The 27992-nt window shown below is 46.3% G+C and overlaps 1 protein-coding gene across 1 annotated transcript in view; it reads left to right on the top strand.

Moving 5' to 3' along the window:
- The window catches only part of SETD3 (SET domain containing 3, actin N3(tau)-histidine methyltransferase), a 107289-nt gene that overhangs the window by 17194 nt on the left and 62103 nt on the right, over positions 1-27992 (top strand). Inside the window, exons 2-4 of the mRNA XM_063948464.1 lie at positions 11284-11326; positions 13615-13727; positions 15446-15538. Coding sequence (XP_063804534.1) covers positions 13625-13727; positions 15446-15538 — 196 coding nt within the window. The 5' untranslated portion in view covers positions 11284-11326; positions 13615-13624. The remainder of the gene's footprint in view (positions 1-11283; positions 11327-13614; positions 13728-15445; positions 15539-27992) is intronic.

The following is a 27992-nucleotide window of genomic DNA, read 5'->3' as shown; positions in this document are numbered from 1 at the left end:
ACCACCTGAATGTGACCTTTCATTTGTAATTATTCATTGTGTGACTTTCCTTTTAATTGCTTGGGACCTAATCAGAATACAGGTGCTTCATGTATATACTATGTTGGGCTGGACTAATGTATGTAGAACATAGGAGACAGGCAAATAAAGAGAGCAACCTACATTGGTCCAGGTTTTAGAGCCTTCTGAATAATGTTTCTCTATCGTCCTAAGTGGATGCTGGGGTTCCTGAAAGGACCATGGGGAATAGCGGCTCCGCAGGAGACAGGGCACAAAAAAGTAAAGCTTTACTAGGTCAGGTGGTGTGCACTGGCTCCTCCCCCTATGACCCTCCTCCAGACTCCAGTTAGATTTTGTGCCCGAACGAGAAGGGTGCAATCTAGGTGGCTCTCCTAAAGAGCTGCTTAGAGAAAGTTTAGTTTAGGTTTTTTTCTTTACAGTGAGTCCTGCTGGCAACAGGATCACTGCAACGTGGGACTTAGGGGGAAAGTAGTAAACTCACCTGCATGCAGAGTGGATTTGCTGCTTGGCTACTGGACACCATTAGCTCCAGAGGGATCGAACACAGGCCCAGCCGTGGAGTCCGGTCCCGGAGCCGCGCCGCCGACCCCCTTGCAGATGCTGAAGCGTGAAGAGGTCCGGAAACCGGCGGCTGAAGACTCCTCAGTCTTCATAAGGTAGCGCACAGCACTGCAGCTGTGCGCCAATTTCCTCTCAGCACACTTCACTGGGCAGTCACTGAGGGTGCAGAGCGCTGGGGGGGGGCGCTCTGAGAGGCAAATATAAACCTTATACAAGGCTAAAAATACCTCACATATAGCCCATAGGGGCTATATGGAGATATTTAACCCCTGCCTGACTGGAAAAATAGCGGGAGAAGAACCCGCCGAAAAAGGGGCGGGGCCTATCTCCTCAGCACACGGCGCCATTTTCTGTCACAGCTCCGCTGGTCAGAACGGCTCCCAGGTCTCTCCCCTGCACTGCACTACAGAAACAGGGTAAAACAGAGAGGGGGGGCACATTAATGGCTATATATATATATATATTAAAGCAGCTATAAGGGAGCACTTAATATAAGGATATCCCTTGTATATATAGCGCTTTGTGGTGTGTGCTGGCAGACTCTCCCTCTGTCTCCCCAAAAGGGCTAGTGGGTCCTGTCTTCATTAGAGCATTCCCTGTGAGTTTGCGGTGTGTGTCGGTACGTGGTGTCGACATGTATGAGGACGATATTGGTGTGGAGGCGGAGCAATTGCCAAATATGCAGATGTCACCCCCCAGGGGGTCGACACCAGAATGGATGCCTTTATTTGTGGAATTACGTGATGGTTTATCTTCCCTTAAACAGTCAGTTGAGGACATGAGGCGGCCGGACAATCAATTAATGCCTGTCCAGGCGCCTCAAACACCGTCAGGGGCTGTAAAACGCCCTTTGCCTCAGTCGGTCGACACAGACCCAGACACGGGCACTGATTCCAGTGACGACGGTAGAAATTCAAACGTATTTTCCAGTAGGGCCACACGTTATATGATTTTGGCAATGAAGGAGACGTTACATTTAGCTGATACTACAGATACCGTAAAACAGGGTATTATGTATGGTGTGAAAAAACTACAAACAGTTTTTCCTGAATCAGAAGAATTAAATGACGTGTGTGATGAAGCGTGGGTTGCTCCTGATAAAAAGTTGATAATTTCAAAAAAGTTATTGGCATTATACCCTTTCCCGCCAGAGGTTAGGGCGCGCTGGGAAACACCCCCTAAGGTGGACAAGGCGCTCACACGCTTATCCAAACAAGTGGCGTTACCCTCTCCTGAGACGGCCGCACTTAAGGATCCATCAGATAGAAAGATGGAAGTTATTCAAAAGAATATATACACACATGCAGGTGTTATACTACGACCAGCTATAGCAACTGCCTGGATGTGCAGTGCTGGAGTAGTTTGGTCAGAATCCCTGATTGAAAATATTGATACCCTAGATAGGGACAATGTTTTACTGTCGTTAGAACAAATAAAGGATGCATTTATCTATATGCGTGATGCACAGAGGGATATTTGCACACTGGCATCTCGGGTGAGTGCTATGTCCATTTCAGCCAGAAGAGCCTTATGGACACGACAGTGGACAGGCGATGCGGATTCAAAACGTCACATGGAGGTTTTGCCGTATAAAGGGGAGGAGTTATTTGGAGTTGGTCTATCAGACTTGGTGGCCACGGCTACTGCCGGGAAATCCACTTTTTTACCTCAAGTCACTCCCCAACAGAGAAAGGCACCGACCTTTCAACCGCAGCCTTTTCGCTCCTACAAAAATAAGAGAGCAAAGGGCTTGTCGTACCTGCCACGAGGCAGAGGAAGAGGGAAGAGACACCAACAGGCAGCTCCTTCCCAGGAACAGAAGCCCTCCCCGGCTCCTGCAAAAACCTCAGCATGACGCTGGGGCCTCTCAAGCGGACTCGGGGACAGTGGGGGGCCGTCTCAAAAATTACAGCGCGCAGTGGGCTCACTCGCAGGTAGACCCCTGGATCCTGCAGATAATATCTCAGGGGTACAGGTTGGAATTAGAGACGGATCCTCCTCATCGTTTCCTGAAGTCTGCCTTACCAACCGTCTCTTCCGAAAGGGAGAGGGTGTTGGAAGCCATTCACAAGCTGTACGCTCAGCAGGTGATAGTCAAAGTACCCCTATTACAACAAGGAAAGGGGTATTATTCCACTCTATTTGTGGTACCGAAGCCGGATGGCTCGGTAAGGCCTATTCTAAATCTGAAGTCCTTGAACCTCTACATAAAAAAGTTCAAGTTCAAGATGGAGTCACTCAGAGCAGTGATAGCGAACCTGGAAGAAGGGGACTTTATGGTATCCTTGGACATCAAGGATGCGTATCTACACGTTCCGATTTACCCCGCACACCAGGGGTACCTCAGGTTCATTGTTCAAAACTGTCACTATCAGTTTCAGACGCTGCCGTTCGGATTGTCCACGGCGCCTCGGGTCTTTACCAAGGTAATGGCCGAGATGATGATTCTTCTTCGAAGAAAAGGCGTATTAGTTATCCCATACTTGGACGATCTCCTAATAAGGGCAAGGTCCAGAGAACAGCTGGAGACAGCTTTAGCACTATCTCAAGAGGTGCTAAGACAACACGGGTGGATTCTGAATATTCCAAAATCCCATTTAATCCCGACAACTCGTCTGCTGTTCCTAGGAATGATTCTGGACACGGTTCAGAAAAAGGTTTTCCTTCCAGAGGAAAAAGCCAAGGAGTTATCCGATCTGGTCAGGAACCTCCTAAAACCAGGAAAAGTGTCAGTACATCAATGCACAAGAGTCCTGGGAAAAATGGTGGCTTCTTACGAAGCAATTCCATTCGGCAGATTCCATGCAAGAATATTCCAAAGGGATCTGTTGGACAAATGGTCAGGGTCGCATCTGCAGATGCACCTGCGAATAACCCTGTCACCAAAGACAAGGGTGTCACTTCTGTGGTGGTTGCAGAAGGCTCACCTATTAGAAGGCCGCAGATTCGGCATTCAGGATTGGATCCTGGTGACCACGGACGCCAGCCTGAGAGGCTGGGGAGCAGTCACACAAGGAAGAAACTTCCAGGGAGTATGGACGAGTCTGGAAAAGTCTCTTCACATAAACATTCTGGAACTAAGAGCAATCTACAATGCTCTAAGCCAGGCGGAACTTCTCCTGCAAGGAAAGCCGGTGTTGATTCAGTCGGACAACATCACGGCGGTCGCCCATGTAAACAGGCAGGGCGGCACAAGAAGCAGGAGTGCAATGGCAGAAGCTGCCAAGATTCTTCGCTGGGCGGAGAATCACGTGATAGCACTGTCAGCAGTGTTCATCCCGGGCGTGGACAACTGGGAAGCAGACTTCCTCAGCAGACACGATCTTCATCCGGGAGAGTGGGGTCTACATCCAGAAGTCTTCAACATGTTAATAGACCGTTGGGAAAGACCAATTGTAGACATGATGGCGTCTCGCCTCAACAAGAAACTGGACAAATATTGCGCCAGGTCAAGAGATCCACAGGCAATAGCTGTGGACGCACTGGTAACTCCTTGGGTGTACCAGTCAGTGTATGTGTTTCCTCCTCTGCCGCTCATACCAAAGGTATTGAAGATCATACGGCAAAGAAGAGTAAGAACAATACTAGTGGTTCCGGATTGGCCGAGAAGGACTTGGTATCCGGAACTTCAAGAGATGCTCACGGACGAACCGTGGCCTCTACCTCTGAGAAGGGACCTGCTACAGCAGGGTCCCTGTCTTTTTCAAGACTTACCGCGGCTGCGTTTGACGGCATGGCGGTTGAACGCCAGATCCTAAAAGGGAAAGGCATTCCAGAAGAAGTCATTCCTACCTTGATTAAGGCACGGAAGGAAGTCACCGTGAAACATTATCACCGCATTTGGCGAAAATATGTAGCGTGGTGCGAGGATCGGAGGGTTCCGACGGAGGAATTCCAACTGGGTCGTTTCCTACATTTCCTGCAATCAGGATTATCTATGGGTCTCAAATTGGGATCCATTAAGGTTCAAATTTCGGCCCTGTCAATATTCTTCCAAAAAGAATTGGCCTCTGTCCCTGAGGTCCAGACTTTTGTCAAGGGAGTACTGCATATACAGCCTCCTGTGGTGCCTCCGGTGGCACCGTGGGATCTAAATGTAGTTTTAGATTTCCTCAAATCCCATTGGTTTGAACCATTGAAAAAGGTGGATTTGAAATATCTCACATTGAAAGTGACTATGTTACTAGCCCTGGCCTCTGCCAGGAGAGTATCTGAATTGGCGGCTTTATCTTATAAAAGTCCTTATCTAATCTTCCATTCGGATAGGGCAGAACTGCGGACTCGTCCGCATTTTCTCCCTAAAGTGGTATCAGCATTTCATCTGAACCAACCTATTGTGGTGCCTGCGGCCACTAGCGACTTGGAGGACTCCAAGTTGTTGGACGTTGTCAGAGCCTTAAAAATATACATTGCAAGGACGGCTGGAGTCAGAAAATCTGACTCGCTGTTTATATTGTATGCACCCAACAAGTTGGGCGCACCTGCTTCTAAGCAGTCGATTGCTCGTTGGATTTGTAACACAATTCAACTTGCACATTCTGTGGCAGGCCTGCCACAGCCTAAAACTGTAAAAGCCCACTCCACAAGGAAGGTGGGCTCATCTTGGGCGGCTGCCCGAGGGGTCTCGGCATTACAACTCTGCCGAGCAGCTACGTGGTCGGGGGAGAACACGTTTGTAAAATTTTACAAATTTGATACCCTGGCAAAGGAGGACCTGGAGTTCTCTCATTCGGTGCTGCAGAGTCATCCGCACTCTCCCGCCCGTTTGGGAGCTTTGGTATAATCCCCATGGTCCTTTCAGGAACCCCAGCATCCACTTAGGACGATAGAGAAAATAAGAATTTACTTACCGATAATTCTATTTCTCGGAGTCCGTAGTGGATGCTGGGCGCCCATCCCAAGTGCGGATTATCTGCAATACTTGTACATAGTTATTGTTAACTAATTCGGGTTATTGTTAAGGAGCCATCTTTAAGAGGCCCTTTCTGTTGTCATACTGTTAACTGGGTTTAGATCACAAGTTGTACGGTGTGATTGGTGTGGCTGGTATGAGTCTTACCCGGGATTCAAAATGCCTCCCTTATTGTGTATGCTCGTCCGGGCACAGTACCTAACTGGAGTCTGGAGGAGGGTCATAGGGGGAGGAGCCAGTGCACACCACCTGACCTAGTAAAGCTTTACTTTTTTGTGCCCTGTCTCCTGCGGAGCCGCTATTCCCCATGGTCCTTTCAGGAACCCCAGCATCCACTACGGACTCCGAGAAATAGAATTATCGGTAAGTAAATTCTTATTTTCTAGCCTTAATTAGTGTTAATTACCCGTGTAATACTTCACCTTCTACTTTAGAACAATAACATAGAGGGGACTATACATTATTGGATGCAAATCGTCCACAGTTACACTCACATTGCATTAGGCTAAAGGACTGATTCATGTTTGTAAGTACAGCAAATTATAAAGCAAGTGGGCAAAACAATGTAACATGTGCAGAGAGAGTTAGATTTGGGTGTAGTGTATTCAAACTGAAATCTAAATTGCAGTGTAGAAATAAAGCAGCCAGTATTTACCCTGCACAGAAACAATATAACCCACCCACATCTAACTCTCTCTGCACATGTTACATCTGCCCCACCTGCAGTGCACATGGTTTTGCCCAGTTGCTTGATAATTTGCTTTAATTACAAGCATGAATCAGGCCCTTAGTGGGGATATTCTTCCATGTGCGCATATATACTTCTGCACTGCCCTAATCTAAACGCTTGGTTCATAGCTGTGCTCGTTAACAGGGCACATTTGCACCAGCCCTATTCTTATGCATGAGAACCGTCAGATTTCTGCGTACGCACAAATCCGCATAGTAACACGCTGCACATTATACAACACATTAAATGTTGCTTATTGCTGATAACTGGCTACAGACTACATTCTCAGTGATGTCACTGGTTCCTAGTGACTGGATAGACTGCAATCTCAGTGATGTCACTGGTTCCTAGTGACTGGATAGACTGCAATCTCAGTGATGTCACTGGTTCCTAGTGACTGGATAGGCTGCATTCTCAGTGATGTCACTGGTTCCTAGTGACTGGATAGGCTGCATTCTCAGTGATGTCACTGGTTCCTAGTGACTGGATAGGCTGCATTCTCAGTGATGTCACTGGTTCCTAGTCACTGGATAGGTTGCATTCTCAGTGATGTCACTGGCTCCTAGTTACTGGATAGACTGCACTCTCAGTGATGTCACTGGCTCCTAGTGACTGGGTAGGCTGCATTCTCAGTGAAGTCACTGGTTCCTAGTGACTGGATAGGCGGCACTCTCAGTGACGTCACAGCTTCCTAGTGACTGGGTAGGCTGCATTCTCATTGATGTAACTGGTACCAAGTGACTGGATAGGCTGCACTCTCAGTGATGTCACTGGCTCCTAGTGACTGGATAGGCTGCACTCTCAGTGATGTCACTGGCTCCTAGTGACTGGATAGGCTGCACTCTTAGTGATGTCACTGGCTCCTAGTGACTGGATAGGCTGCACTCTCAGTGATGTCACTGGTTCCAAGTGACTGGATAGGCTGCACTCTCAGTGATGTCACTGGTTCCTAGTGACTGGATAGGCTGCATTCTCAATGATGTCACTGGCTCCTAGTGACTGGATAGGCTGCACTCTCAGGAATATTTGGTCAGCCCACTAAATATTGAACTTCAGGTGCATGACTAATGCACTTTACATCCCTGTTACTGTTGTGCATTGTTAATAAATAACTGGTATTAGTGAGGGAGCATTATGCTGTGGGGACAGGGTACATTGATGATAAGTTTTGTAGTGTGACCACTGGTGATATTTAAATAGTCCCCTTCTCCTGTTTCCATGGAGCTGGTGACAAAATAATTATGCTTTTCCAAGCTGAAATAATACAGGATTCTTGATCGGGCTTTCTTCAGCACCCTTTGTAACCAGAAGAGAAGTCAGTAAACAGATGATGTGCGCTGTAGACTCTTATTTTCCATAATGTATATGTCTTACGCACTTTAATGTGGAAAAAAAAAAAAAAAAAAAATATATATATATATGCAAAAGCCCTCACCCACTGACTGACTCATCACTAATTCTCTTTCTTCCCGATACGTTAGGAAGATTAAATGTAACATAGGTATTCTTCAGGTGGGAAATAGGAAAACTACGTAATTAGGATTTTAATAAAACTCCCCTAAGGGGATGAACAGAGGTTAACATAATGACATCATCACCGATACGTAGCTTGCGTTGCGTGAACGATAATGCCAAACATACAATCAGATCAAAATTTGGATCGCACCTCCAGTGTGTAGAATTTAATAAACAACAAAAATGGTCCTGTCACTTTTTACCCTATCTGCTACGGGTGCTCCCCGGGTAACGCCAAGAACCATGGATTAATATTTACTTACATTAACACGTCTCAGATTTACATCTCTATCGAATTACCAAATTATTACCACTCATTTATATTTACAACCGTGACAATCAGAAACTTACGTGCGAAAAACGGGTAGAGCAGCGTGTTACCATATAAAATAATAATGATATATATATTTGTATGGAGGCAGTTTATTAGATTGTATCCATGATGTGGGTGTCCCAAAGACAGTGCAGGAGAACCCCTCACTCCCCCCCCCCCCCCCCCCTCTAAAGCAAGCACGCATTCATCTGATATACCAGTGATGGCTCAGAGTCTTCTGGCTCTTAGGTCTGGTTGGCAGTAACCTCAAGTACAGGAGATTGGCATTGTGGATTGACAGGTCCTCTGGGCAGCACACACTGGTAGTGGCATTAAGGGAGAATATTTATACTGCCCCCTGCTGGGCCACAAATGTTCGGAAACAAACATGATCATAATTCGGATCTTCACCGGTTCTCTAAAGTTGAATTTAATGGGGAAAAGTGACGCTATTACAAATGACTATAGAGACAAATTTATGTTAATACCCCTTTCACGGGTATGGTATGTTAGGTAGACCAGACTTAGGTCGACAGTGTCTAGGTCGATCACTTTTGGTCGACGTACTAGGGTGACAAGAAAAAAGGTCAACATATAAGTTTTTTACTTTTTGGTGTAGTTTTCTCCGTACAGTGACCAGGAACCCCAATTAGTGCTCCGTGTCCCCTCTCTTGGCTCGCTTCGCCATGCTTCAGGCAAGGTGCTCGCTCTGCTACCGCTGCGCTTGGCACAGGTTGTAGTTCACGTGGATCGTAAAGTATGAAAAAGTGAAAAAATTTTTGAAAAACTCATGTTGACCTAGAACATGTCGACCTAGAGTCCCTGTCGACCTACTTACTGTCGACCTAAAGACCGCATCCCCCCTTTCACACAGAAAGGCAATTCCCGGGTGACGCAGTTCTACCCGGTAATTTGCCGAAAACCATGGGTCCTTTGTCTGTGTGAAAGGGTCAGGCCGGGTTGAAATTCCCGGGACTTCGACCCTTTTACACAGACAAAATACCCATGTTGATCTGCAAATTACCGGGTAGAAATTCTTGACCCAGTAATTTGCATGTCTGTGTGAAAGTGGGGTCAGGTGGGGTCAGGCAGGGACCGGCACAACAACCCGGCACTGAAATGCCAGGTAAAACATGCGATTTTCAGACATTAGTACGTGCTGCACCTAAATTGACAGCATTTTGACAGCAAATTTGATTTGATTGATGGGGGTGGAGCTTTGAAATGGGAAGTAAGTGTGTGGTTTTTTTTCAACTTTTTAAAACTTACAAAAACACTTAATGATCACATTAAACATATTTTTCTGTCCCCCAAAATATTATAATTTTTTCCATCGCTAAAAAAAAATAAAAAAATCAGACACCTTATAAGAACCTCTGGCACTTTCCTTTTATCCACTGGCAGCCTTCTATACGGGTATAGGTCGATTAGACTTTGATCGACAGTGTCTAGGTCGACCACTATTGGTCGACGTGGTTTCTAGGTCGACATGAGTTGTTTTTTTAACTTTCTTTGGGGTTTCCTCCATACAGTGACAGGGAACCCCGATTAGTGCACTGTGTCCCCTCGTATGGCTCGCTTCGTTCGCCATGCTGCGGGCAAAATGCCTCGCTCCGCTACCGCTGCGCTCGGCACAGTTTACCGTTCCCAATTGTAGTCCACGTGGATCGTAAAGTATGAAAAAGTTTAAGAAAATGTGAAAACCTTTTGTTATGTCGACCTAGAAACCATGTCAACCTACTGTCGACCAATAGTGGTCGACCTACTTACTGTTGACCTAAAGACCGGATCCCTTCTATACTGTCCTGCTATCTCAGTTGCCCAGTTTTTTGGGGTCCTGGATGATTTCCCCACTTTTTCATGCAATTCATGGCACACCAATGCCACTATTCCTTACGCCTTTCCAACTTCAAGGGGGTCCACCATGGCTGGAATCATTCATTTAAAGAAAACAAATAACTGAAACATGACCTGAATGCAGTAACTCCTATCTCCATGTACATAAAACACAACTGACAAGATACAAAAGATAATAGACCATGTGAGCCTTCATATATCAACCATTAGCATTATATAATTATAGTGTTCCCTCCATGTTTTTTGGGCAGAGTGCCGAGGTTCCGGGTTTTACACATGTGTGTCCAAATGGGGAGGGTTTGCGGCCCCCGCAATCACTATTGGGGATGCATCGGCCCCTTGACGTCACTAATGGGGGCATACCCCAGCCGTCTACGTCACCTATGGAGGTGCTGGGCTTCACCAAAGCTCTCCCTTTAATCTGAATAGATTCCTTGAGTTAATTGGGTTGTTCCAAATATACAGCAGTCAGGAAACGGCACACCAGTCCAGGGTTTTCATGCAGTCTAGCCATAGCTAGTTGTGGTGTGCAGTACAGAAAATATAAAACATTAAAAAAAATATCCCAGCTTGTCTCGGCTCTAACTAGCAAACAGGTTCCTTCTCTCAAAAGATGGTAGACCTAATGCTCTACCACAAACATAGACATATGCACAGTATTCACGGTCTGTACATCACGTCTAATAATAAGCCTGCTGCCTGTTCCCCCAGGTAGGGAGACCCTGAGTAAAGCCCTGACACAACTTATATCAGCCTCTTACAGGTGCAAGTACTAATTAGCCTGCTCTCTGGCTAAAGAACCAATCTGGGCCTAATGGATGGAGCCGGCCTTCACTGTCCATCCATACCCCCAGGAACCCTTAACCGCTTGTATGACGGCCAAAAATCTAACCAAGTATGTTTTGCAGAAACAGACATTTTCCTGGGGGTTGAAATCGTATAGGTCAGAAACCTGACAAATATGATTCTTTTTTTATAACTTTACCAGTGCTTATACCTGTATATGTATGTACGTGTGTGTAAGACTTTCACTTGTTTTGTTTTATGCACCTGATGAAAAAGCCAACAGGCTTTGAAACGTTGTGACAATAAACAACACAGCTTAGATTTTTCTTCACAAGAGCGGTTATATTAACCTACAGGGAAGGCATCGTAAATTATTTGCTAAAAGCACTGGTAAAGTTGTAGACGGGCAATAGATTTTTGTCCCAGGTATTTTACTTTGGATAATGAAGGATCCATCCAGTCATGTAGGAGCCTATGAAAAACATACATACATACATACATACATTACATATTTTCACTTTTTGTTCTATAATATAAAATCTTTAAAAGTTCAGTAGTTTTCATTTTTTCTTTTTCTTTTTTTTCCAGTTCTTCTAGATATCATCCCAAGATTACCTTCAGAAAATAAAAGGTAAAGTAATATTAGTGTAATAAGGTATCCGAACACAGTTTACTCCTATTCAGAAGCGAGAACATACAGTAAGTCACATGAACAAATTATGGCGCTAGCTATAATACAAATTCCAAAGTGGTTTCACAGCACCTAGCTGTATCATTGTCAGTATCACTGTATCGGTTACAGGTTGATTATCCCTTATCCAAAATTCAAAATAACACATTTTTGGTTCCCCTACTGAGGTAATGACACATATATGTATATATTAGATTATATATCTATATAATATATCTGTATATACACATACTATATATGTCATTATCTCAGTAGTGGACCCAAAAATGTGTGATTTTGGATAAGGGATACTCAAGTGGGTGGAGCTCCTGGACTTCTTTTTGGCCTTGTTCACCATTTCTTGCCTCCCTGGCCGGCACCGCCTCCCCCAACCAGCCACGGTGCAGCCCTAAGGTTTACAGACAGAGTTCTCCAGGCAGAAAAGTATGGGAGGTAGAGGTGGCGGAGCAGGATGGCCATATGACTGGTTGTGTGTCACACAGGAAAAAAGGAAAATGCAAGTGCGCACTCTAAGAACACAGGTAGTCGGAACAATTACAATAAACTCTACAATTTAGCATGGAGTAAAGTGAGGTTCTTAGCATCAATTTGGCCAAAAATATTGGCCCACCTACCATGTCACGGTGATCTCATCATGTGGGTCCCTAACATCCCCAATACTGACATAGTCTATAAATGTATCCAGGTCTTACCTTGTGCCCATTCTAATATTTGTATGTGTTGTAATGATGTGTATGGTAACTAGACTAAAGCACGTACCGTATTTACTTACCCGTGAGCTGCTTAAAACCAGATTATTCAAATAGTGCCCTGGTGGGAGTGAGAAGTAGCTATGGTGTAATGAGGGTGCAGGGGTACTACACATTTTGTTACGTGATGGAACAGAGGTCATAGATTGCAGGGGAGGGGTGAGCGGTAGAGTCTACAGAAGGGGTAAATCACTGTTGGACCAATCCAGGGTCTCAGGCTTCTGCTGGTATCCTATTAACTCCATAAATTGTTCATCTGATACTGCGATTGTAGCCCAGTGGTGAGTATCTGGCTATCCTATTCAAGCCCGTTTATTTTTTTTTGGGGGGGGGGGGGTTCGGCTGAAAAAAAAATCCCATTTTCAGCCGATAACGCATGGGACAGAGGATAAGTTCCCGGACCCATGTGTTTCCGCGGTTCTGAAGGGCTGATTATCCGATATTGCCTGAGGCACCCGAAGCATAATCCCCGATAAGTGCGGGCATCGCAGGATAAGCACGCCGACGTCGGAGCTAATAGAAAAGCCTTTGAGGAATCCGTTGCCAGCAGTAAATTACTGCAGCTAATTGAATATCCCCCTTAGCATGTAAAGTGGACAATAGAGGGGCAGTATGAAAGGTTTGTAGTATTTAAGTACGCTGGTTGCCCACCTCCCAATCTGAAGGTGTGCAGGTAAGCTTACAGGGCTGTGTTGGATGTACGCCTGTTCATAGAGCGTATTTTTGCACTGTGCGTTCACCAGAACCAAACATAACATAAGTAGGAGAGATGCAGCGTTGTGTTAATCGCATCTACAGTTACAACAGAAGAGATGCCTGTTCTTTCACAGTCACAGTTTGGACAGGGTGTGCTGACGCAGCTGCTCAGTGGTAACAGAAGTACAGCTGGTTTAAATAACAATAAAGTGCCATTCTTCCTATAGGACCGCCAGGACTATTTTCATGACCATCACAATGGTAAAAAAACATGGTTAGGTCTAGCCAGAATGTTTCTAAGAAAGGACCTTAGATATTTGATATTGCACGGTACTTAATTCCAGCTATTGGTTTCTGTTATCAGCTATTGGAGCTGTCATTTGTGGGCTTACATTGAAGAACTGTGATGCACAGATGCAAATACCCCTTAAGAAGGGAATTCGCTTAGATTCGGTAATTTTCCAGGTGTGAAAAAAAAAAGGTGGGAGCTTCGGGTTTCAACGCCCGGGGCTATTCAGTTAGAATCCTTTTTTTCTCACCCAGTAAATTACCCTGTTATCAGGCATTAGCACATAGAATTCAGGATAAGTTCCCGGACCTATGTGTTAACATGGTTTGGGCATTTCTTTTGGGGTCTGCTCATACTGTAAATTCCCGTGGGATCCATTAGCCCGTCTGATAACCTCCGGAAACGATTGGCCACTGTTAATAGTAATATCAGCAGATCTCTTCTGAAAAGCACAGATATTGATCCCGCGGGGTTATTGACTTGTATCGTTGCAGACACGCAGAGATGGGGAAGAAAAGCAGAGTGAAGACTCAGAAGTCAGGGGGCGGGGCCACAGCCGTCGTGTCCCCGAAAGAGATGATGAACCTGATAAGTGAATTATTACAAAGTAAGTCAGACGCACGTGCAGGTATCTGGGAAATTGCAGCCAGTCTGCCCGATGCTTTATAGTAGCCGTCATCCAAAGGTATCCGGACTCCAGGTCGACAACAAAAAGGTCGACACACCTTAGGTCGCCGCCAATTGGTCGACACACCTTAGGTCGACATGGACAAAATGTCAACATGGACAAAAGGTCAACAGGAACAAGGTCGACATGGAAAAAGGTCGACATGCGTTTTTCACAATTTTTTTCTTTTTTGGAACCTTTTCATACTCAATGATCCACGTGGACTACGATTGGAACTGTAATCTGTGCCGAGCGGAGCGAAGGCGCCATGCCCGAAGCATGGCGAGCGAAGCGGTGTACTAATTGGGGTTCCCCGTCATTCTACGAAGAAAATGACACCAAAAAAAACATTAAAAACTCATGTCGACCTTTTTCCATGTCGACCTTGTTCCGGTCGACCTTTTGTCCATGTCGACCTAAGGTGTGTCGACCAATTGGCGTTGACCTAAGGTGTGTCGACCTTTTTGTTGTCGACCTGGAGTCCCAGACCCCATCCAAAAGACCAAATCAGGTTGGTTTCGCCTTTTAAATGATTGTCACTGTAAAACATTGGACAGACTCGGTGGAATCTCTCCCCAGGTTGTTACATTCACCCCATAGAGTATTGTGATCTGGGTCACATGAAGATCTGTCTCTTCCTCATCAGACAGCTCTCGTTATCATCTCCCTGCCTATCCATGCCAAAATGTTACGTTATGTATACTTATTTTACATTTTGGAGATTTGGTAAGAAAGGAATAGCTATAGTGTGTGTATATATAGTATCTGTGTGTATACAGCTGTGGCTTCAGTTGCACCAAATAGACCCTCTCGGCACGTCGGCTCTCATGCAATTCAGCATGTGCCGAGCATCTTTCTCACCCAACATGTTGTCACATTTGTACATCTGTGTGCGACTCAGACTGTGCACTGAAGCGTGCGGCTGCGGGTTTTTCTCACGACAAGTTCCGTTCTGCTTAATCTGCGACTTTGTACACGTGTAAAACCAATCCCTGTGCAGTTAATGACACAGTCCAGCGTCTTTAGCACACTGTAAATGGCTACAAAACAAAGACATTTGCTGTCGGCGCTACCAATATACCACAAATCCGTGTGTGTGCAGCAAATAAAAGCACGGGGGTTTCGTCATAGTTTGATCAGAACATTTAAGCTTGCAGCCCATCGTCAAGGGACCCCAACTTTCTGCAAGTCCCTACCCTAGCCGACAGTATATGCTCGGCACACCATTACATTGCAGCTACATGTACTCCCCTCCGGGGTACAGCGGGGATCGTCTATATAGGGCTGGCCGATGATCCACACGCCACGAGGCCTTTTATAGCCGTAATTGAAAGCTGCCATGATAGCGCTAGGCAGAATAGTTTGAAACAAAACAGAAAAGAAATACAGCCCATGGGGGTCATTCCGACCCGATCGCTTGTTGCAGTTTCTCGCAGCGATCGGGTCGGAACTGCCCATGCGCCGGCGCATGGCAGCTTTCGTTGCCTAGCGATCGCCTTTGAGGCAGAGGCAGTCGCTAGGCGGGAGGGGGCTCAATGGCGGTGTTAAGCCGCCATTTAGGGGTTTTATTTATGATTTATTATGTTCCAGTCTCGCTTCATCTGCAAACCTCTACATCCGCAATATATGGCTACTAATTAGTGTTGTGATCTCTATAGAGTGCAGTAACCCCAGCTCTACCCCAGGAAGAGAGTGGGAAGAGTACGTACAGATTCGGACGCTCGTGGAAAGAATACGCAAGAAACAGAAAGGTTGGTGGGATATTCTGTTTCTAGTTATTAGCAGCTGGATGTGTTAGTGTATAAACTGCAGCTGGAAGTGTTAGTGTGGAAACTGCAGCTGGAAGTGTTAGTGTATAAACTGCAGCTGGACGTGTTAGTGTATAAACTGCAGCTGGGAGTGTTAGTGTATAAACTGCAGCTGGACGTGTTAGTGTATAAACTGCAGCTGGACGTGTTAGTGTATAAACTGCAGCTGGACGTGTTAGTGTATAAACTGCAGCTGGACGTGTTAGTGTATAAACTGCAGCTGGACGTGTTAGTGTATAAACTGCAGCTGGACGTGTTAGTGTATAAACTGCAGCTGGACGTGTTAGTGTATAAACTGCAGCTGGGAGTGTTAGTGTATAAACTGCAGCTGGGAGTGTTAGTGTATAAACTGCAGCTGGGAGTGTTAGTGTATAAACTGCAGCTGGGAGTGTTAGTGTATAAACTGCAGCTGGGAGTGTTAGTGTATAAACTGCAGCTGGACGTGTTAGTGTATAAACTGCAGCTGGGAGTGTTAGTGTATAAACTGCAGCTGGGAGTGTTAGTGTATAAACTGCAGCTGGGAGTGTTAGTGTATAAACTGCAGCTGGGAGTGTTAGTGTATAAACTGCAGCTGGACGTGTTAGTGTATAAACTGCAGCTGGGAGTGTTAGTGTATAAACTGCTGCTGGAAGTGTTAGTGTATAAACTGCTGCTGGAAGTGTTAGTGTATAAACTGCAGCTGGGAGTATTAGTGTATAAACTGCAGCTGGAAGTGTTAGTGTATAAACTGCAGCTGGACGTGTTAGTGTATAAACTGCAGCTGGAAGTGTTAGTGTATAAACTGCAGCTGGACGTGTTAGTGTATAAACTGCAGCTGGGAGTGTTAGTGTATAAACTGCAGCTGGAAGTGTTAGTGTATAAACTGCAGCTGGACGTGTTAGTGTATAAACTGCAGCTGGGAGTGTTAGTGTATAAACTGCAGAAACCTATTTCTCTATCGTCCTAAGTGGATGCTGGGGTTCCTGAAAGGACCATGGGGAATAGCGGCTCCGCAGGAGACAGGGCACAAAAGTAAAGCTTTTACAGGTCAGGTGGTGTGTACTGGCTCCTCCCCCTATGACCCTCCTCCAGACTCCAGTTAGATTTTTGTGCCCGGCCGAGAAGGGTGCAATTCTAGGTGGCTCTCATAAAGAGCTGCTTAGAGAGTTTAGCTTAGGTTTTTTATTTTACAGTGATTCCTGCTGGCAACAGGATCACTGCAACGAGGGACAGAGGGGAGAAGAAGTGAACTCACCTGCGTGCAGGATGGATTGGCTTCTTGGCTACTGGACATGAAGCTCCAGAGGGACGATCACAGGTACAGCCTGGATGGTCACCGGAGCCACGCCGCCGGCCCCCTCACAGATGCTGAAGCAAGAAGAGGTCCAGAATCGGCGGCTGAAGACTCCTGCAGTCTTCTTAAGGTAGCGCACAGCACTGCAGCTGTGCGCCATTTTCCTCTCAGCACACTTCACACGGCAGTCACTGAGGGTGCAGGGCGCTGGGGGGGGGGGGCGCCCTGGGAGGCAAATGAAAACCTTTAAAAAGGCTAAAAATACCTCACATATAGCCCCAGAGGCTATATGGAGATATTTACCCCTGCCTAAATGTACTAAATAGCGGGAGACGAGCCCGCCGAAAAAGGGGCGGGGCCTATCTCCTCAGCACACGGCGCCATTTTCTGTCACAGCTCCGCTGGTCAGGAAGGCTCCCAGGTCTCTCCCCTGCACTGCACTACAGAAACAGGGTATAACAGAGAGGGGGGGCAAAATAAATGGCAATATATTAATATAAAAGCAGCTATAAGGGAGCACTTAATCATAAGGCTATCCCTGTCATATATAGCGCTTTTTGGTGTGTGCTGGCAGACTCTCCCTCTGTCTCCCCAAAGGGCTAGTGGGTCCTGTCTTCGTATAGAGCATTCCCTGTGTGTCTGCTGTGTGTCGGTACGTGTGTGTCGACATGTATGAGGACGTTATTGGTGTGGAGGCGGAGCAATTGCCAAATATGAGGATGTCACCTCCTAGGGGGTCGACACCAGAATGGATGCCTTTATTTGTGGAATTACGGGATAGCGTCAACTCGCTTAAGCAGTCGTTTGCCGACATGAGGCGGCCGGACACTCAATTAGTGCCTGTCCAGGCGCCTCAAACACCGTCAGGGGCTGTAAAACGCCCCTTGCCTCAGTCGGTCGACACAGACCCAGACACAGGCACTGATTCCGGTGGTGAAGGTGACGAATCAACCGTATTTTCCAGTAGGGCCACACGTTATATGATTTTGGCAATAAAGGAGATGTTACATTTAGCTGATACTACAGGTACCACTAAACAGGGTATTATGTGGGGTGTGAAAAAACTACCAGTAGTTTTTACCGAATCAGAAGAATTAAATGACGTGTGTGATGAAGCGTGGGGTGCCCCGATAAAAAAACTGCTAATTTCAAAGAAGTTATTGGCTTTATACCCTTTCCCGCCAGAGGTTAGGGAGCGCTGGGAAACACCTCCTAGGGTGGACAAAGCGCTAACACGCTTATCAAAACAAGTGGCGTTACCCTCTCCTGAGACGGCCGCACTTAAAGATCCATCAGATAGGAGGATGGAAAATATCCAAAAAGGTATATACACACATGCAGGTGTTATACTACGACCAGCTATTGCGACTGCCTGGATGTGCAGTGCTGGGGTAGTTTGGTCAGAGTCCCTGATCGAAAATATTGATACCCTGGACAGGGACAATATTTTACTGTCGTTAGAACAAATAAAGGATGCATTTCTTTATATGCGTGATGCACAGAGAGATATCTGCACACTGGCATCACGGGTAAGTGCTATGTCCATTTCGGCCAGAAGAGCTTTATGGACACGACAGTGGACAGGCGATGCGTAGAGGAGTTATTTGGGGTCGGTCTATCGGATTTGGTGGCCACGGCTACGGCCGGGAAATCCACCTTTCTACCTCAAGTCACTCCCCAACAGAAAAAGGCACCGACCTTTCAACCGCAGCCCTTTCGTTCCTTTAAAAATAAGAGAGCAAAGGGCTATTCATATCTGCCACGAGGCAGAGGACGAGGGAAGAGACAGCAACAGGCAGCTCCTTCCCAGGAACAGAAGCCCTCCCCGGCTTCTACAAAAGCCTCAGCATGACGCTGGGGCTTCGCAAGCGGACTCGGGGGCGGTAGGCGGTCGTCTCAAGAATTACAGCGCGCAGTGGGCTCACTCGCAGGTAAATCCCTGGATCCTGCAGATAATATCTCAGGGGTACAGGTTGAAATTAGAGACAGAGCCACCTCGCCGTTTCCTGAAGTCTGCTTTACCAACGTCCCCCTCAGAAAGGGAGACGGTTTTGGAAGCCATTCACAAGCTGTATTCTCAGCAGGTGATAGTCAAGGTACCTCTTCTACAACAAGGGAAGGGGTATTATTCCACTCTTTTTGTGGTACCGAAGCCGGATGGCTCGGTAAGGCCTATTCTAAATCTGAAGTCCTTGAACCTGTACATAAAGAAGTTCAAGTTCAAGATGGAGTCACTCAGAGCAGTGATAGCGAACCTGGAAGAAGGGGACTTTATGGTATCCTTGGACATCAAGGATGCGTATCGCCACGTTCCAATTACCCCTCACACCAGGGGTACCTCAGGTTCGTTGTACAAAACTGTCACTATCAGTTTCAGACGCTGCCGTTTGGTTTGTCCACGGCACCTCGGGTCTTTACAAAGGTAATGGCCGAGATAATATTTCTTCTTCGAAGAAAAGGCGTATTAATTATCCCATACTTGGACGATCTCCTAATAAGGGCAAGGTCCAGAGAACAGCTAGAGATGGGTTTAGCACTATCTCAAGAGGTGCTAAAGCAGCACGGATGGATTCTGAATATTCCAAAATCCCAATTAATGCCGACAACTCGTCTGCTGTTCCTGGGGATGATTCTGGACACAGTTCAGAAAAAGGTTTTTCTTCCCGAAGAAAAAGCCAAGGAGTTATCTGACCTGGTCAGGAACCTCCTAAAACCAGGAAAGGTGTCTGTACATCAATGCACAAGAGTCCTGGAAAAAAAAAAATAAAAAAAAATAAAAATAAATGGTAGCTTCTTACGAAGCAATCCCTTTCGGCAGATTCCATGCAAAGGGATCTGTTGGACAAATGGTCAGGGTCGCATCTTCAGATGCACCTGCGGATAACCCTGTCGCCGAGGACAAGGGTATCCCTTCTGTGGTGGTTGCAGGAGGCTCATCTATTGGAGGGCCGCAGATTCGGCATGCAGGATTGGATCCTGGTGACCACGGATGCCAGCCTGAGAGGCTGGGGAGCAGTCACACAGGGAAGAAATTTCCAGGGAGTGTGGTCGAGCCTGAAAAAGTCTCTTCACATAAGCATTCTGGAACTAAGAGCAATCTACAATGCTCTAAGCCAGGCGGAACCTCTGCTTCAAGGAAGACCGGTGTTGATCCAGTCGGACAACATCACGGCAGTCGCCCATGTAAACAGACAGGGCGGCACAAGAAGCAGGAGGGCAATGGCAGAAGCTGCCAGGATCCTTCGCTGGGCGGAGAATCACGTGATAGCACTGTCAGCAGTATTCATCCCGGGCGTGGACAACTGGGAAGCAGACTTCCTCAGCAGACACGACCTTCACCCGGGAGAGTGGGGACTTCATCCAGAAGTTTTCCACATGCTATTAAACCGTTGGGTAAAACCAATGGTGGACATGATGGCGTCTCGCCTCAACAAAACACTGGACAGGTATTGCGCCAGGTCAAGAGATCCGCAGGCAATAGCTGTGGACGCGCTGGTAACACCTTGGGTGTACCAGTCGGTATATGTGTTTCCTCCTCTGCCTCTCATACCAAAGGTATTGAGGATTATACGGCAAAGAGGAGTAAGACTAGTGGCTCCGGATTGGCCAAGAAGGACTTGGTACCCGGAACTTCAAGAGATGGTCACGGACGATCCGTGGCCTCTACTTCTGAGAAGGGACCTGCTTCAGCAGGGTCCTTGTCTTTTTCAAGACTTACCGCGGCTGCGTTTGACGGCATGGCGTTTGAATGCCAGATCCTAAAAGGAAAAGGCATTCCAGAAGAAGTCATTCCTACCTTGATAAAGGCAAGGAAGGAAGTCACCGCGAAGCATTATCGCCGTATTTGGCGAAAATATGTTGCGTGGTGCGAGCAGCGGAGTGCTCCGATGGAGGAATTTCAACTGGGTCGTTTTCCTACATTTCCTGCAATCAGGATTGTCTATGGGTCTGAAATTGGGATCTATTAAGGTTCAAATTTCGGCCCTATCAATATTCTTCCAAAAAGAATTGGCCTCAGTCCCTGAGGTCCAGATTTTTATCAAAGGAGTACTGCATATACAGCCTCCTGTGGTGCCTAAGGTGGCACCGTGGGATCTAAATGTAGTTTTAGATTTCCTCAAATCCAATTGGTTTGAACCACTAAAGAATGTGGATTTGAAATATCTCACATGGAAAGTGACTATGTTACTGGCCCTGGCTTCGGCCGGGAGAGTATCTGAACTGGCGGCTTTGTTTTATAAAAGCCCTTATTTAATTTTCCATTCGACATAGGGCAGAGCTGCGGACGCGTCCGCATTTTCTACCTAAGGTGGTATCAGCGTTTCACCTGAACCAGCCTATTGTAGTGCCTGCGGCTACAGACGACTTGAAGGACTCCAAGTTGTTGGACGTTGTCAGAGCCTTAAAAATATACATTTAAAGGACGGCTGGAGTCAGAAAATCTGACTCGCTGTTTATACTGTATGCACCCAACAAGTTGGGTGCACCTGCTTCTAAGCAGTCGATTGCTCGTTGGATTTGTAACAAAATTCAACTTGTACATTCTGTGGCAGGCCTGCCACAGCCTAAATCTGTTAAGGCCCATTCCGCAAGGAAGGTGGGCTCATCTTGGGCGGCTGCCCGAGGGGTCTCGGCATTACAACTCTGCCGAGCAGCTACGTGGTCAGGGGAGAACACGTTTGTAAATTTTTACAAATTTGATACCCTGGCAAAGGAGGACCTGGAGTTCTCTCATTCGGTGCTGCAGAGTCATCCGCACTCTCCCGCCCGTTTGGGAGCTTTGGTATAATCCCCATGGTCCTTTCAGGAACCCCAGCATCCACTTAGGACGATAGAGAAAATAAGAATTTACTTACCGATAATTCTATTTCTCGGAGTCCGTAGTGGATGCTGGGCGCCCATCCCAAGTGCGGATTATCTGCAATACTTGTACATAGTTATTGTTAACTAATTCGGGTTATTGTTTAGGAAGCCATCTTTCAGAGGCTCCTCTGTTATCATACTGTTAACTGGGTTTAGATCACAAGTTGTACGGTGTGATTGGTGTGGCTGGTATGAGTCTTACCCGGGATTCAAAATCCTCCCTTATTGTGTACGCTCGTCCGGGCACAGTACCTAACTGGAGTCTGGAGGAGGGTCATAGGGGGAGGAGCCAGTACACACCACCTGACCTGTAAAAGCTTTACTTTTGTGCCCTGTCTCCTGCGGAGCCGCTATTCCCCATGGTCCTTTCAGGAACCCCAGCATCCACTACGGACTCCGAGAAATAGAATTATCGGTAAGTAAATTCTTATTTTCATGTGTCGGACAGTGTCCACCTATTTCATGTGTCGACCTAGTTACTGTCAACTCAATGATCCACACCCATTTTTTACATTTCCGCTTTAATAGAATGTAGAAAGCAGGGGTTGGTCGGTCTGCCGGTCGGTCGGTTAGCATAGGTGGAATCTCCTGACATTTCAGCAATGTTACCACATTTCATGAACAGACTGGGAATTACTATTAAAGTAACAGAAAGCAACCAGTCTGGGGACATGATTAATGGTGATATGTGCGATAGTACATATTAGTGTGTGTGGTACTGTGTTTGTGTGTGTGTTACTTGTGGTGTCCCCGTGTTATGTCCCTGGAAGGATGTGTGTTTATGAGAAGTGTCGCAGCCCCCTATACATTATAGTGTGTGATGTACTGTGTGTTACATGTGGTGTACCTGGGAGGATGTGTGTGTATGAGAAGTGTCACAGCCCCCTATACATTATAGTGTGTGATGTACTGTGTGTTACATGTGGTGTACCTGGGAGGATGTGTGTGTATGAGGGGAAGTGTCACAGCCCCCTATACATTATAGTGTGTGATGTACTGTGTGTTACATGTGGTGTACCTGGGAGGATGTGTGTGTATGAGGGGAAGTGTCACAGCTCCCTATACATTATAGTGTGTGATGTACTGTGTGTTACATGTGGTGTACCTGGGAGGATGTGTGTGTATGAGGGGAAGTGTCACAGCTCCCTATACATTATAGTGTGTGATGTACTGTGGGTTACATGTGGTGTACCTGGGAGGATGTGTGTGTATGAGAAGTGTCACAGCCCCCTATACATTATAGTGTGTGATGTACTGTGTGTTACATGCGGTGTACCTGGGAGGATGTCTGTGTATGAGGGGAAGTGTCACAGCCCCCTATACATTATAGTGTGTGATGTACTGTGTGTTACATGTGGTGTACCTGGGAGGATGTGTGTGTATGAGAAGTGTCACAGCTCCCTATACATTATAGTGTGTGATGTACTGTGTGTTACATGTGGTGTACCTGGGAGGATGTGTGTGTATGAGGGGAAGTGTCACAGCCCCCTATACATTATAATGTGTGATGTACTGTGTGTTACATGTGGTGTACCTGGGAGGATGTGTGTGTATGAGAAGTGTCACAGCTCCCTATACATTATAGTGTGTGATGTACTGTGTGTTACATGTGGTGTACCTGGGAGGATGTGTGTGTATGAGAAGTGTCACAGCCCCCTATACATTATAGTGTGTGATGTACTGTGTGTTACATGTGGTGTACCTGGGAGGATGTGTGTGTATGAGAAGTGTCACAGCTCCCTATACATTATAGTGTGTGATGTACTGTGTGTTACATGTGGTGTACCTGGGAGGATGTGTGTGTATGAGGGGTAAGTGTCACAGCTCTCTATACATTATAGTGTGTGATGTACTGTGTGTTACATGTGGTGTACCTGGGAGGATGTGTGTGTATGAGGGGAAGTGTCACAGCTCCCTATACATTATAGTGTGTGATGTATTGTGTGTTACATGTGGTGTACCTGGGAGGATGTGTGTGTATGAGGGGAAGTGTCACAGCCCCCTATACATTATAGTGTGTGATGTACTGTGTATTACATGTGGTGTACCTGGGAGGATGTGTGTGTATGAGGGGAAGTGTCACAGCTCCCTATACATTATAGTGTGTGATGTACTGTGTGTTACATGTGGTGTACCTGGGAGGATGTGTGTGTATGAGGGGAAGTGTCACAGCCCCCTATACATTATAGTGTGTGATGTACTGTGTGTTACATGTGTTGTACCTGGGAGGATGTGTGTGTATGAGAAGTGTCACAGCTCCCTATACATTATAGTGTGTGATGTACTGTGTGTTACATGTGGTGTACCTGGGAGGATGTGTGTGTATGAGAAGTGTCACAGCCCCCTATACATTATAGTGTGTGATGTACTGTGTGTTACATGTGGTGTACCTGGGAGGATGTGTGTGTATGAGGGGAAGTGTCACAGCCCCCTATACATTATAGTGTGTGATGTACTGTGTGTTACATGTGGTGTACCTGGGAGGATGTGTGTGTATGAGGGGAAGTGTCACAGCCCCCTATACATTATAGTGTGTGATGTACTGTGTGTTACATGTGTTGTACCTGGGAGGATGTGTGTGTATGAGAAGTGTCACAGCTCCCTATACATTATAGTGTGTGATGTACTGTGTGTTACATGTGGTGTACCTGTGAGGATGTGTGTGTATGAGAAGTGTCACAGCCCCCTATACATTATAGTGTGTGATGTACTGTGTGTTACATGTGGTGTACCTGGGAGGATGTGTGTGTATGAGAAGTGTCACAGCCCCCTATACATTATAGTGTGTGATGTACTGTGTGTTACATGTGTTGTACCTGGGAGGATGTGTGTGTATGAGAAGTGTCACAGCTCCCTATACATTATAGTGTGTGATGTACTGTGTGTTACATGTGGTGTACCTGGGAGGATGTGTATGTATGAGGGGAAGTGTCACAGCTCCCTATACATTATAGTGTGTGATGTACCGTGTGTTACATGTGGTGTACCCGGGAGGATGTGTGTGTATGAGGGGAAGTGTCACAGCCCCCTATACATTATAGTGTGTGATGTACTGTGTGTTACATGTGGTGTACCTGGGAGGATGTGTGTATGAGGGGAAGTGTCACAGCTCCCTATACATTATAGTGTGTGATGTACTGTGTGTTACATGTGGTGTACCTGGGAGGATGTGTGTGTATGAGAAGTGTCACAGCTCCCTATACATTATAGTGTGTGATGTACTGTGTGTTACATGTGGTGTACCTTGGAGGATGTGTGTGTATGAGGGGAAGTGTCACAGCCCCCTATACATTATAGTGTGTGATGTACTGTGTGTTACATGTGGTGTACCTGGGAGGATGTGTGTGTATGAGAGGAAGTGTCACAGCCCCCTATACATTATAGTGTGTGATGTACTGTGTGTCACATGTGGTGTCTCTGGGAGGATGTGTGTGTATGAGAGGAAGTGTCACAGCCCCCTATACATTATAGTGTGTGATGTACTGTGTGTTACATGTGGTGTCCCTGGGAGGATGTGTGTGTATGAGGGGAAGTGTCACAGCCCCCTATACATTATAGTGTGTGATGTACTGTGTGTTACATGTGGTGTACCTGGGAGGATGTCTGTGTATGAGAAGTGTCACAGCTCCCTATACATTATAGTGTGTGATGTACTGTGTGTTACATGTGGTGTACCTGGGAGGATGTGTGTGTATGAGAAGTGTCACAGCCCCCTATACATTATAGTGTGTGATGTACTGTGTGTTACATGTGGTGTACCTGGGAGGATGTGTGTGTATGAGGGGAAGTGTCACAGCTCCCTATACATTATAGTGTGTGATGTACTGTGTGTTACATGTGGTGTACCTTGGAGGATGTGTGTGTATGAGGGGAAGTGTCACAGCTCCCTATACATTATAGTGTGTGATGTACTGTGTGTTACATGTGGTGTACCTGGGAGGATGTCTGTGTATGAGAAGTGTCACAGCTCTCTATACATTATAGTGTGTGATGTACTGTGTGTTACATGTGGTGTACCTGGGAGGATGTGTGTGTATGAGGGGAAGTGTCACAGCTCCCTATACATTATAGTGTGTGATGTACTGTGTGTTACATGTGGTGTACCTGGGAGGATGTGTGTGTATGATGGGAAGTGTCACAGCTCCCTATACATTATAGTGTGTGATGTACTGTGTGTTACATGTGGTGTACCTGGGAGGATGTGTGTGTATGAGAAGTGTCACAGCCCCCTATACATTATAGTGTGTGATGTACTGTGTGTTACATGTGGTGTACCTGGGAGGATGTGTGTGTATGAGAAGTGTCACAGCTCCCTATACATTATAGTGTGTGATGTACTGTGTGTTACATGTGGTGTACCTGGGAGGATGTGTGTGTATGAGGGGTAAGTGTCACAGCTCTCTATACATTATAGTGTGTGATGTACTGTGTGTTACATGTGGTGTACCTGGGAGGATGTGTGTGTATGAGGGGAAGTGTCACAGCTCCCTATACATTATAGTGTGTGATGTACTGTGTATTACATGTGGTGTACCTGGGAGGATGTGTGTGTATGAGGGGAAGTGTCACAGCTCCCTATACATTATAGTGTGTGATGTACTGTGTGTTACATGTGGTGTACCTGGGAGGATGTGTGTGTATGAGGGGGAAGTGTCACAGCCCCCTATACATTATAGTGTGTGATGTACTCTGTGTTACATGTGTTGTACCTGGGAGGATGTGTGTATGAGAAGTGTCACAGCTCCCTATACATTATAGTGTGTGATGTACTGTGTGTTACATGTGGTGTACCTGGGAGGATGTGTGTGTATGAGAAGTGTCACAGCCCCCTATACATTATAGTGTGTGATGTACTGTGTGTTACATGTGGTGTACCTGGGAGGATGTGTGTGTATGAGGGGAAGTGTCACAGCCCCCTATACATTATAGTGTGTGATGTACTGTGTGTTACATGTGGTGTACCTGGGAGGATGTGTGTGTATGAGGGGAAGTGTCACAGCCCCCTATACATTATAGTGTGTGATGTACTGTGTGTTACATGTGTTGTACCTGGGAGGATGTGTGTGTATGAGAAGTGTCACAGCTCCCTATACATTATAGTGTGTGATGTACTGTGTGTTACATGTGGTGTACCTGGGAGGATGTGTATGTATGAGGGGAAGTGTCACAGCTCCCTATACATTATAGTGTGTGATGTACCGTGTGTTACATGTGGTGTACCCGGGAGGATGTGTGTGTATGAGGGGAAGTGTCACAGCCCCCTATACATTATAGTGTGTGATGTACTGTGTGTTACATGTGGTGTACCTGGGAGGATGTGTGTATGAGGGGAAGTGTCACAGCTCCCTATACATTATAGTGTGTGATGTACTGTGTGTTACATGTGGTGTACCTGGGAGGATGTGTGTGTATGAGAAGTGTCACAGCTCCCTATACATTATAGTGTGTGATGTACTGTGTTACATGTGGTGTACCTTGGAGGATGTGTGTGTATGAGGGGAAGTGTCACAGCCCCCTATACATTATAGTGTGTGATGTACTGTGTGTTACATGTGGTGTACCTGGGAGGATGTGTGTGTATGAGAGGAAGTGTCACAGCCCCCTATACATTATAGTGTGTGATGTACTGTGTGTCACATGTGGTGTCTCTGGGAGGATGTGTGTGTATGAGAGGAAGTGTCACAGCCCCCTATACATTATAGTGTGTGATGTACTGTGTGTTACATGTGGTGTCCCTGGGAGGATGTGTGTGTATGAGGGGAAGTGTCACAGCCCCCTATACATTATAGTGTGTGATGTACTGTGTGTTACATGTGGTGTACCTGGGAGGATGTGTGTGTATGATGGGAAGTGTCACAGCTCCCTATACATTATAGTGTGTGATGTACTGTGTGTTACATGTGGTGTACCTGGGAGGATGTGTGTGTATGAGAAGTGTCACAGCCCCCTATACATTATAGTGTGTGATGTACTGTGTGTTACATGTGGTGTACCTTGGAGGATGTGTGTGTATGAGGGGAAGTGTCACAGCTCCCTATACATTATAGTGTGTGATGTACTGTGTGTTACATGTGGTGTACCTTGGAGGATGTGTGTGTATGAGGGGAAGTGTCACAGCTCCCTATACATAATAGTGTGTGATGTACTGTGTGTTACATGTGGTGTACCTGGGAGGATGTCTGTGTATGAGAAGTGTCACAGCTCTCTATACATTATAGTGTGTGATGTACTGTGTGTTACATGTGGTGTACCTGGGAGGAT

Source organism: Pseudophryne corroboree, chromosome 12 (assembly GCF_028390025.1).
Source record: "Pseudophryne corroboree isolate aPseCor3 chromosome 12, aPseCor3.hap2, whole genome shotgun sequence".
In the NCBI taxonomy this organism is placed as follows: domain Eukaryota; kingdom Metazoa; phylum Chordata; class Amphibia; order Anura; family Myobatrachidae; genus Pseudophryne; species Pseudophryne corroboree.
Note: the sequence above shows the minus strand (reverse complement) of the source record. Positions and strands in the feature narration are given on the sequence as shown.